This window comes from Pristiophorus japonicus, chromosome 2 (assembly GCF_044704955.1).
Source record: "Pristiophorus japonicus isolate sPriJap1 chromosome 2, sPriJap1.hap1, whole genome shotgun sequence".
Taxonomy (NCBI): domain Eukaryota; kingdom Metazoa; phylum Chordata; class Chondrichthyes; family Pristiophoridae; genus Pristiophorus; species Pristiophorus japonicus.
In genome coordinates, this window is record NC_091978.1 from 269,230,237 (window position 1) to 269,243,195 (window position 12,959).

At 45.9% G+C, this 12,959-nt stretch overlaps 1 protein-coding gene across 1 annotated transcript in view; it reads right to left on the bottom strand.

Moving 5' to 3' along the window:
* cpe (carboxypeptidase E) overlaps positions 1-12,959 on the bottom strand; it is a 155,722-nt gene that overhangs the window by 16,246 nt on the left and 126,517 nt on the right. The window contains exon 7 of the mRNA XM_070864333.1: positions 857-956. Coding sequence (XP_070720434.1) covers positions 857-956 — 100 coding nt within the window. The remainder of the gene's footprint in view (positions 1-856; positions 957-12,959) is intronic.

The following is a 12,959-nucleotide window of genomic DNA, read 5'->3' on the forward strand; positions in this document are numbered from 1 at the left end:
CCGCATCTCGGTCCTAAATGGCTTACCCCTTATCCTTAGACTGTGACCCCTGGTTCTGGACTTCCCCAACATTGGGAACATTCTTCCTGCATCTAACCTGTCTAACCCCGTCAGAATTTTATATGTTTCTATGAGGTCCCCTCTCATTCTTCTGAACTCCAGTGAATACAAGCCCAGTTGATCCAGTCTTTCTTGATAGGTCAGTCCCGCCATCCCGGGAATCAGTCTGGTGAACCTTCGCTGCACTCCCTCAATAGCAAGAATGTCCTTCCTCAGGTTAGGAGACCAAAACTGTACACAATACTCCAGGTGTGGCCTCACCAATGCCCTGTACAACTGTAGCAACACCTCCCTGCCCCTGTACTCAAATCCCCTTGCTATGAAGGCCAACATGCCATTTGCTTTCTTAACCGCCTGCTGCACCTGCATGCCAACCTTCAATGACTGATGTACCATGACACCCAGGTCTCTTTGCACCTCCCCTTTTCCTAATCTGTCACCATTCAGATAATAGTCTGTCTCTCTGTTTTTACCACCAAAGTGGATAACCTCACATTTATCCACATTATACTTCATCTGCCATGCATTTGCCCACTCACCTAACCTATTGACAGCTCTATTCGGAGTCAAAATAGCTGCAGGAAGTGTGCAGCCTGGAGCAAGTCACCATAGGGTGAAATACGAGCTGGTTGGGAGAATGTAAGATTGCTTTTGTGAAGGTATTTACTAAAGAACCCCAATTAATGAGATCACAAGCTCTTATCAGTAACAAATGATTTACAGCCAGATGCACCAGACTTCTTTAAATTGCAGTTCACCTCCCAAAACTGAAAACCTAATATGAGTTCATACGTACCAGATGTAATATCATGGTTTATGCCTTCCACAGATATAGTAGCATTAGAAATTGGGTTCCTTTGATGGTCTCGGACAAACCCTTTAACACCACGGTGCACCTGAAACACAATCATGACTATGTCATTACCAGCTAACGACATCTATAGATCTTCACCAGGAACTTCTAAAGGGGCGTCTCCGGTGGCAGAATTGCTTTTGAATTGTCTCACTCTCCCAAAAATCACCACACAGTTGCATGAGGACAACAGTGGGGAGGAAGAAATGAGGAAAATATATATCTGCAAAATGATATTTTTGTTTTGCATTGGATGCCACTCAAATTTCACACCGTAAACAAAACCAAGATGACAGAAAGCCAAAAAAAATAGCCTTGAGAAAGAAATGTTCTACAGCTATGTTTAGAATTTTCTACAGATACACGACTATAACAATTTTATCTTTCTATTTAAAGCACCCACAACATCTCTGCCTGACCTGCCACATACATGAATAAAATAACTACAAATTTAAATATTGCTAGTCATTTCCCCGGTGCTGGAAACAAATCAATTTTAACAGAGAATACGAGACCAGCCACGCAGAAATGTTACACACTCTGCAATCACAAGCATTTCTGAAATAACCCACAATTCAGGAATTGTGCAAATGAAACACAATCTACGGAACGTGCCATTTCTCCAGGGTTTCCACCAAAGTTATGGCAGGAGATGGTGGTAACCGCTACGGAAATTTTACCCCTTGGTGTACACTGTACGCATTGGGTGTGTGGTGTATGTTTTGACAACTTTTGCGAGCCTTAGATTATTTTTCCATGTCTATAGCAGCCTAACCAACAGTCCTTAAAGGAACTGCTGGAGGCCACTGGGAAAAGGTAAGCTCCTCCTGGCTCCACAACAATACTGGGGGATGATGCTGGCTCCAGCTCACCCTCGGGATGCACGATTGGTGTCCCCAACTTGTCAGTTTTACGTAGTTGAGGCCCAAGGCCTAATTTTCGGCAAACCTCAAGCCAGCATCTTTGGTCATTCTTTCCAGATGTGCAGCCCAATTTGCGGCAGTTTCTCCCTCTAAGTATCTCGTTTGTGTGTAGGTAAAATGCAGCAGAGGAAGCCAACAGAAAGAGGAAGAGGAAACAGTTAAAGAACAACTAAAAAAAATGACAATAATAGTGTATGAGATTTAAGGAGAGAAAGAAAGCATGAGAGACACACCAAAGGAAGAGAGAAAGACAGAACAGAAAATAAAGAGAACAGGAAACAGAAATAAGAGGGATCAAAAGGGTATAGGAGAATAGATTAGCAGGTAACATAAAAAGGAACTCAAAAGTCTTTTAGAAACATATCAAGAGTAAAAGGGTAGTCAAAGGAAGGCTGGGCTGATTTGGAACAAAAAAAGAGATCTTATGAAGGCAGAGGGCATGGCTGAGGTACTAAATGAGTACTTTACTTCTGTCTTAAATAAAAAAAGATGCTGACAATATCACAGTAAAAGAGGAAGTAGTAGAGAAATTGGATAGGATAAAAATAGATGCGGAGGAGGTACTTTAAAGGTTGGCACCACTCAAAATAGAAAAGTCATCAGGGGATGGGATGCAACCCAGATTGCGGAGGGAAATTGCAGAGGCTCAAGCCACAATTTTTCAATCCTCCTCAGATAAGGGAGTGGTGCCATAGGACTGGAGGATTGCAATTGTTACATAACTGTACAAAAAATGGGAGAGGGATAAACCCAGCAACAGGCTAGTCAACCAGATGGCAGTGGAGGGAAACCTTTAGAGACAATAATTCAGAACAAAATTAATTGGCACGTGGAAAAGTATAGGTTAATAAATGACAGCACAGCTTTTTTAAAGGCATATTGTGTTTGACTAACTTGATTGAGTTCCTTGATGAAGTAACGGAGAGGGTTAATGAGGGTAGTGCAGTTAATGTTGTGTATATGGACTATCAAAAGGCGTTTGATAAAGTACTACATAATAGACTTGTTAGCAAAATTGAAGCCAATGGGATTAGAAGGACAGTGTCTGTGTGGACCCAAAATTGGCTAATAGACTGAAATCAGAGAGTAGTGGTAAATGGTTGTTCTTCAGACTGGAGGGAAGCACACAGTGGTGTCCTCCAGTTGCCAGTATTAGGACCACTGCTCTTTTTAATATATATTAACGACCTGAACTTGGACATATAAGGCATAATTTCAAAGTTTGCAGATGAAGCGAAACTCGGAAATGTAGCGAACAGTGAGGAGGATAGTAACAGACTGGTGAAACGGGCAGACACACGGCAGATTAAATTTAACGCAGGGATGTATGAAGTGATACATTGATAGGAAGAATGAGAGGAGGTAATATAAACAAAATGGTACAATTTTAGAGGGTGCTGGAACAGGGAGACCTGGGAGTGTACGTACACAAATCTTTGAAAATGGTAGGACAAGTTGAGAAGGCTGTTAAAAAGGCTTACGGGATCCTTGGCTTTATTAATAGAAACATAAGCAACAAAGTTATGTTAAACCTTTATAAAACACTGGCTAGGCCCCAACTGAAGTATTGTGGCCAATTCTAGGCACCACACATTAGGAAGGATGACAAGGCCTTGGAGTGGAGTTATGTGGAGAGACTGGAGAAACTGGGGCTGTTCTCCTTGGAGCAGATAGAGGTGTTCAAAACCATGAAGGGTTTTGATAAAGTAAATAAGGAGAAAATTTCCAGTGGCAAAAGAGTCTATAACCAGAGAGCACAGATATAAAGGTAATCGGCGAGAGAGTCAGAGGCGATCTGAGGAAAATCATGTTTACGCAGCGGGTTGTTATGATCTTGAATGCACGGCCTGAAAGAGTGATAGAAGCAGATTCAATGGTAACTTTCCAAAGGGAAGTTAGAAACATAGAAATTTACAGCACAGAAGGAGACCATTTCGGCCCATCGTGTCCGCACCGACAAAGAGCAGCACGGCCCCTGGTCAGCAGCCCTAAAGGTTATATATAAACTTATGAACAATGACGGAAAGGCAAAGAGCACCCAGCCCAACCAGTCTGCCTCACACAACTGCGACACCCCTTATACTGAAAACATCTACACTCCACCCCACCGGAGCCATGTGATCTCCTGGGAGAGGCAAAAAACAGAAAAAAAATCCAATTTAGGGAGAAAAAATCTGGGAAAATTCCTCTCCGACTCATCCAGGCGATCGACACTAGTCCAGGAGATCAACCTGGCCGTATTCTATTCCCTGCAGTACTTACCATTATATCGGCACCATCCAACGAAAGGTCATCGAGTGTAATACCAATTACCAGTTCATAACCCTGCAGGTTACAGCACTTTAATTGCCCATCCAACCATCTCTTAAAATTGCTGAGGGCTTCTGCATCCACCACCCTTCCAGGCAGTGAGTTCCAGATCCTCACAACCCTCTGCGTAAAGAAGCTCCCCCCCCCCCCACTGAAATCCCCTCTAAACCTTCCACCAACCGCCTTAAAACTATGCCCCCTTATAATCATCATAGGCAGTCCCTCGTAATTGAGAAAGACTTCCCAAAGAGCCACTCCCAAAGGTGAGTTATTTGATGGCTGAACAGTCCGATATGAGAGCCACAGACCCTGTTACAGGTGGGACAGACATTCGTCGAGGGAAGGGGTCGGTGGGGCTCGTTTGCCACGCGCTCCTTCCACTGCCTGCGCTTGGCCTCTTCACGTTCTTTGCGTTGAGACTCGAAGAGCTCAACGCCCTCCCGGATGCACTTTCTCCACCTTAGGTGGTCTTCGGCCAGGGTCTCCCAGGTGTAAGTGGTGATGTCGCACTTTACCAAGGAGGCTTTGAGGGTGTCCTTGTAATGTTTCTGCTGTCCTCCTTTGGCTTGTTTACCACGAACGAGCTCCGCATAAAGTATTCGCTTAGGAAGTCTCATATCTGGCATGCGAACTATGTGGCCTGCCCAGTGAAGCTGATTGAGTGTGGTCAGTGCTTCAATACTGAGGATGTTAGCCTGGTCGAGGACACTGATGTTAGTGCGCCTGTCCTCCCAGGAGATTTGCAGTATCTTGCGGAGACATCGTTGGTGATATATCTCCAGCGACTTGAGGTGCTTTCTATACATCGTCCATGCCTCAGATCCATACAGGAGGGCGAGTATTACTACAGTCCTGTAGACCATGAGCTTGGTGGTAGATTTGAGGGCCTGGTCTTCAAACACTTGTTTCCTCATACGGCCGAAGGCTGCACTGGTATACTGGAGGTGGTGCTGAATCTCCGCATCAATGTCTGCCTTTGTTGATAAGAGGCTCCCGAGATATGGGAAATGATCCATGTTGTCAAGGGCCGCACCGTGAATCTTGATAATTGGAGGGCAGTGCTGTGCGGCGGTGACAGGCTGGTGGAGGACCTTTGTCTTATAGATGTTAAGCGTAAGGCCTATGCTTTCATATGCCTCAGTGAATACACTGACTATATCCTGGAGTTCAGCCTCTGAATGTGCACAGACGCAGGCGTCGTCCGCATACTGCAGCTCAATGACAGAGGTTGGGGTGAACTTGGATCTGGCCTGGAGGCGGCGAAGGTTAAATAGCTTCCCACTGGTTCTGTAGTTTAGTTCCACTCCAGCGGGGAGCTTGTTGATTGTGAGGTGGAACATGGCGGCGAGGAAGATTGAGAAGAGGGTTGGAGCGATGACGCAGCCCTGTTTGACCCCGATCCGGACGTGAATTAGGCTTATAGAGCTGTGCCTGGTCTCCAGTTGTCTTGGACCCCTTTGCCACTGGACCAAGACCTTGTTCAGCTAAGCCCCTTGTAATAGACCCCTCCATCAATGGAAATAGACCCTTACTATCCACTATATCCAGGCCCCTCAATATTTTGTACACCTCGATGAGGTCTCCTCTCAACCTCCTCTGTCCCAATGAGAACAAACCCAGCCTATGCAATCTGTCCTCATAACTAAGATTCTCCATTCCAGGCAGCATCCTAGTAAATCTCCTCTGCACCCTCTCTAGTGCAATCAAGTCCTTCCTATAATACGGCAACCAGAACGGCACACACTACTCCAGCTGTGACCCAACTAAAGTATTATACAATTTAAGCATAACCTCCCTGCTCTTATATTCTATGCCTTGGCCAATAAAGGCAAGCATTCCATATGCCTTATCCACCTGGCCTGCTACTTTCAGGGATCTGTGGACAAGCACTCCAAGGTCCCTTTGTTCATCTACACTATTAAGTGGCCTGCCGCTAATGTGTCTACCCTTTCCTTATTAGCCCTCCCAAAGTGCATCACCTCACACTTCTCGGAATTAAATTCCATTTGCTGCTGCTCTGCCCACCTGACCAGTAGATTGATATCCTCCTGCAGCCCATGACTTTCCTCATCATTATCAACCACACAACCTATTTTAGTGTTGTCTGCAAACTTTTTAATCATACTCCCTATATTCAAATCTAACTCATTGATATATACCACAAAAAGCAAGGGACCCAGTACTGAGCCCTGCGGAACCCCACTGGAAACAAAAACATCCATCAATCATTACTCTTTGCTTCCTACCTCCAAACCAATTTTGGATCCAACTTGCCACTTTGCCCTGTATCCCATGGGCTTTAACCTTCATGACCAGTCTACCAGGTGGGACCTTATCAAAAGCCTTGCTAAAGTCCATATATACGATATCATATGCACTACCCTCATCGACCCTCTTAGTTACCTTCTCAAAAAATTCAATCAAGTTAGTCAAACACGATCTTCCCTTAACAAATCCGTGCTGACTGTCCCTAATTAATCCTTGCCTTTCCAAATGCAGATTTATCCTGTCTTTCAGGATTTTTTCCAATAATTTCCCTACCACTGAGGTTAGGCTGACAGGCCTGTAATTACTCGACTTATCCCTTTTTCCCTTCTTAAACAAGGGTACTACATTAGCAGTCCTCCAATCCTCCGGCACCATGCCCATATCCAAAGAGGACTGCAAAATGATGGTCAAGGCCTCTGCTATTTCCTCCTTTATTTCGCTCAACAACCTGGGATGCATTTCATCCAGGCCTGGGGACTTATCTACTTTCAAAGCTGATAAACCTCTTAATACTTCCTATCTCACTATATTTATTTCATCCGGAATATCACACATCTCCTCGATAGCAGTATCTGCATTACCCTTTTCCTTTGTGAAAACAGATGCAAGGTATTCGTTAAGAACCCGACCAACATCTTCCGCCTTCACACAAAATTACCCTCATGGTCTCGAATAAGCCCTACCCTTTCTTTAGTTACCCTCTTACTCTTAATATATTTATCGAACATCTTAGGGTTTTCCTTAATTTTACTGGTCAAGAATTTCTTATGCTCTCTCTTAGAATTCCTAATATCCTTTTTAATTTTGCCTCTTAACTTTCTGTATTCTTCTAAAGATTCTAAAGTATTTAGCTGTTGGAATATGACATAAGCGTCCCTTTATTTCTTAATTCTCCCCTGTAAGTCCCGAGACATCCAGGGGGCTCCAGAATTATTTTTCCCAGCCTTTTTCTTTAAGGGCACATGTTTGGCCTGAGTCTTCCGGATCTCCTCCTTGAATGGCTCCCACTGTTCCGACACTGATTTATCCACAAGTAGCTGTTTCCAGTCCACTATGGTCAAATCACTCCTTAACTTAGTAAAATTAGCTTTTCCCCAGTTCGGAACTTTTATTCCAGGCCTATTCTTGTCCTTATCCATAACCAACTTGAATCTGACTGAATTATGGTCACTAGCACCTAAGTGCTCACCCCTTCAACCTGCCCAGCTTCATTCCCCAAAATTAAATCGAATACCGCCCCCCTCGTGTTGGGCTTACTACATACTGACTAAAAGAATTCTCTTGAATGCATTCCATGGGAAAAATTTTGCAGGGCCATGGGGAAAAGGGGAGTGGGACTAATTGAAAGAACTGTTCAAAGAGCCAGCACATACACCAAATGGCCTCGTTCTGTGCCATAAAAGAGAAAAACAAAAAGCAAAAAACAGAGAGAAATAGACACCAGGAGACAAAGCAGGGAAAGAGAAAGAGAGAAAGAGACAATTGATTTTTGCCCAGAAGCCAGAGTAGTATTCTTTTACATAAATAAGATGCAAGATCTATTGCTTGCTGTAATACATTGTGCACCTCAGACTTATGGATTGCTCAAAATTAACAATGTTATAACAACAGTAATACCAACTCTCACAAATTAATCGTGAGCCACTCGATTTTTAATTAGAAAATTGCCCAACTCGTGATTTTCCTTCAGAATTCCTCACCTACGCAGTTCGTTTTAATGACACGACATTATATTCAGCCTCTTCAAAGTCACGCATTCATCCTATAATTTTGAAAGTTTCGGTGGGGCGGGGGGGGGATGCGTTGAAACTGCCGCCAGGGGAGCGGGTCTGGATTTTTTTGTCGAGCAGATTTTTTGTTCACTTTAAAACCCTTAAAGGGGCGAGGCACGCTTGGCCCAGCCCCACCCAGCACTCTCCTTCTGAAGGGGCTCGGATGATGTCAGCGCCAGACTGGCGTCCATGCCCATTCGAGGTGCCGCTGGCTTCACAGCTGGGGCTGGACTGGGACCAGGAGCTGGAGCCGGGTCTCTGCCCTCTTGTGCGGCGGCAATAACGGTGAAAGGCGCCACCAGGCGAGGCTCAGGTTCGACTTCAAGCTGCGAATCACCGCCATGCTCAGTTAGTCCGTGGATACCCGGCAAGGGCCCCAGAGTACGGGGACCTGCCAAGCATCTTCACCCCGGAGCTGATGGGGAGCTCGATGAGAATATGAATGGTGAGCTGGAGCCCAAACTGGCATCAAAAGTAAATGAATGGTCGGGGATTGACTGAGGGGGGAATTGGGCCCTGGGGCTGAAAAGTGATGGGAGCAACCGGGACTAATGATCAGTTTGGGGGGGGGGGGGAGGAGTGGGGTGGTGGGTGTCAGGGTGGGTTTGGGGGTGTGGAGCAGGTTTAGGTGTGGTGGGACGGGTTGGGGCTGTGGGTGGGTAATGGGCTGTGGAATGGGTTGTGGGGTATTTTTGGGCATGTAGGGTGGGTATTGTGCATGTTTGGAGATGTGGGGTGTGTATTGGGGCAGGTTTGGGGGTTAGGGTGGACTTAAGGATGTGGGGTGTGTAATGGGGCTGGTTTGGGGGGTGTGGGGTAGGTTTGGGGGATGGGAGGGATTTTGGAATGGTTTTGTGGGTGTTGGGTGGGTATGGAGTCACTCCATTGGAGCAAAGGGAGGATTTTGAACTGCGCTGCACTGAAAACAGCTTCAGATTGGAATCCAACCGACCACCAGCTCGCCCCAGTTTTATTTACATTGAAGTTGATGGGTGAGATGTAAATCAGGCTCCTGCCTTACTATCAACCATCTTACATCATCGCATAGTCAAAAATCTACCCCAGATTTGGCCAGGGATGAGGAGTGTGGTCCACTTTCTTTCTCTCCCTCTCTCTCTCTCTCGCTTTGTCCCTCTTATTCTCTGACTCATTCTATCTGTCGCTCTCTAACTTTCTCTGTCTCAGTCCATCTTTCTTTCTCTCTCTGTCTGTCTGTCTCTCTTTTTCCATCCAGTACTTGTCCTATGGGTGAGATTGGGAACCCATTACCTGTAGTTCATTGGCCATGGACTTATGTCAAAACAATTCAGTGACACCTTTGTACCCCAGTGTACACTGGGCCTGATGCCACTCAATGGTCCATTTGGTAATGTTTCACCAGTAATGCAAACTCCCATGAATTAATCGCATGCCACGCAATAGTTAATGAAAATTTGCCCCAACTCACGAAGGATGATGAAAACTGTAGGATTTTTTCAAAAGTTTTTTGTAAACCATTTTTAGATGCAGTAATATAGGGCCCAATTTTCCCCAAACCCTTTTTTCGGCGCACTTACCTTAAATGCTCCTCGCCCTCCCAGCCTGTCCTGCGGGCTGTGAGCAGGACCCGATGCTCACAGCCCTATCCCTGGCCGAAGAAACGCCCAATCTCGCCGCACCCTATCCCTGGCCGAGTGGCCTCCCGCACTGGCCGGCCAGCCTGCTGACTTCCCGGGCTGAGGTAGGACTTCAGTTTTATTTTTTTATTTATTGATGGTTGTGCTTGAGAGTTTTGATTGGGGGGGGGGGGGTATAGAGAGGAGGAGTGTTTTGGGTGGGGAGGGGGGCTGGGAGAAAGAGTGTTGGGGGAGAAAAAAGTTTTTTGGAGGGGGGTAGAAAGAGTGTTTTGTGGGGGGGTGGCGGGGAAAGAGTATTTTGGGGGAGGAGGGGGGAGAAAGTGTGTTTTGCGGTGTGGGGGGAGAAAGTGTTTTGATTGGGGGGGGGGGGGAGAACTTTAAAAAAAAAACTTGATTCTAGCATAAAAGTGGGACTTCTATTTTTTATTTGTTATTAATTGATTGCTTATTACTTTTTGTGGTTTGTTTAGTGCTTTGTAAGTCTTGGTGCTTTAAATGGACTAACCTGCGCCGATTTCTTAACTGCCCGCAAGGTTTTTCAGAACTGGCCACATATGCTGACCTAAGTCGATATAGAGTAAGTTTTAGCTGGCCAAAGTGGCATAAATGGCCAAAATTGGCGTAAGTCTGGGAACGCCCCCTTTTGAAAAAAAAACTGAACTAAAAAAAGTCGTACCTAACTGACTTACTCTGGAGCAAATTTTGGGGGGAAAATGGCATTTTTTAAACTTACGCCAGAAAAAACAACTTACTCTAAAAAAATTGATGTAAGTCATGGCCAAAATTAGGCCCATAGGGCTCAATTTTCCCCAATTATCTGCGCTGTTTTTTTTGGCGTGTACCGTTTTTTTGGGGAGTAAATAAAAATCTCCAAGTTTCCCCAAAATTTTTGCACCAGCGTAATTCACTTAGGTATGATTTTTTTTTTAGGTATGATTTTATTTGCGTCATGGAGGCGTAACCTTATGTCTGCAGCAGTTTTTGACATTTAAGCAAGTTTGGCCAACTTACATTTTTTCTACGACGGCGTATGTGACCACTCCTAAAAAACCTTTTGGGCAATTAACAAAAATCAGCGCACATTACAAAATCGGCGCAGAAAGACGCCATTGTTTTTAGCCAAAGATTTGGAGGGAGTGAAGAAGGCAGAGAATATGCATCATAAATCTTCATTTTTTGACAGTCAAAAGGGAGAAATTGGAAGTGTAATGCAATTCTTCAATTTTTGATTTTTTCAAAGTACCACCCCACCATCGAACCTCTCCCTCTGGGCTCGAGGGTCGGGGAGTCGGCTGGCAGAATCGCTCCCTCGCCCGGACACAGGGGCTCAGGGCTCGGCTTCAAAAGTAGTCTGGGGGGGTGGGGGGTGGAAGCCGGGCCCTGAGCCCCTGTCCGGAAGAGGGAACAATTCTGACGGCTGACACTCCGACCCTCAAGCCCAGTGAGGAGAGATTCGCTGGTGGGGTGGTACTTTGAAAAAAATCAAAAGTTCAAGAATTTAATTAGACTTTGTTGCCCCAAATGTCTTCATTGAATGCCTAGCTTCCCGTTGTAAGCAAGCCTATTGTGCATGCGCAGACCAGGGTGTGGTCCATACTAAGGTATCCACCTTGGGGAGAGAGAGAGAGTGAGAGAGAGAGAGAAGAAGAGATGTGAGTGCTTTGAACTAGTGTTTTAAGTTTGTTGCAAAGCTACAATTTAATTAGGGGGACAATATTGACAATGCCTTACCTCGTGCAAACCTTCTGCATGATGGTGCTGTGGAGGAGAAGATTGATTAGATAGCATCACCTGAGGAATCTCAGAGCACGTTGGATGATGGGCAGGAGGCCTTACCCACATTGGGTATATCGAGACGGGCATTCATACCTGCACCTGAGTGAGGCACACTGTATGAGAAGGCTGCGTTTCCGCTTAGAAGTTGTAACTGAGATCTGTGAGTTAATAAAAGCAGACCTACACCCTAGGAGCATCAGGAGGACTGCTTTGTCAGTTGAAGTAAAGGTTACAGCTGCACTTGCATTTTATGCATCTGGATCATTCCAGGCCACAACTGGGGATGTGTGTGCCATTTCTCAACATGCAACACATATCTGCTTTTGGCAGGTGACTGCTGCAATATATGCTCAGAAGAATGACCACATAAAGATCCCCATGACTGCCCAGGCAATGCATGACAGGGCTGTGGGTTTCTCCAGGATTGCTGGCTTCCACAAGGTACAGGGCTGCATTGATTGTACCCACATCGCCTTGAGAGCACATTTGGAGGATTCCGAGATGTACAGGAACAGAAAATGTTTCCACTCCATGAACGTGCAGCTCGTCTGTGACGACATACATCGCATCATGGCCGTTGATGCGAGATACCCTGGCAGCACCCATGATGCTGTTAGCCTATGTGAGAGCACTATATCTGCCATGTTTCAGCAGCAGCCAGATCATCATCATCATAGACAGTCCCTCAAAATTGAGCAAGACTTGCTTCCACTCAAAGTGAGTTCTTAGGTGACTGTACAGTCCAATATGGGAATTACAGTCTCAGGTGGGACAGACAGTCATTGAAGGAAAGGGTGGGTGGGGAGTCTAGCTTGCCGCTCGCTCATTCGGCTGCCCGCGCTTGTTTTCTGCTTGTTCTTGCCAACGAGACTCGAGGTGCTCAGCGCCCTCCCGGATGCTCTTCCTCAACGTAGGGTGGTGTTGGGCCAGGGATTCCCAGGTGCTGGTGGGGATGTTGCACTTTATCAAGGAGGCTTTGAGGGTGTCCTTGAAATGTTTCCTCTGCCCACCTTTGGCTCGTTTGCTGTGTAGGAGTTCCAAATAGAGTGCTTGCTTTGGGAGTCTCGTGTCGGGCATGCAGACGATTTGGCCCGACCAACGGAGCTGGTCGAGTGTGGTCAGTGCATTGATGCTGGGGATGTTGGCCTGATCGAGAACACTGACGTTGGTGCGTCTATCCTCCCAGTGGATTTGCAGGGTCTTGCAGAGGCAGCGTTGGTGGTATTTCTCCAGCGCTTTGAGGTGTCTACTGTATACGGTCCTCATCTCTGAGCTATATAGGAGGGCGGATATCACTACAGCACTGTAGACCATAAACTTATGGAGAAATAAGACCAGAAGGGCAAAACTGGCTGCTGGGGAACAACGGGTACAGCCTCGC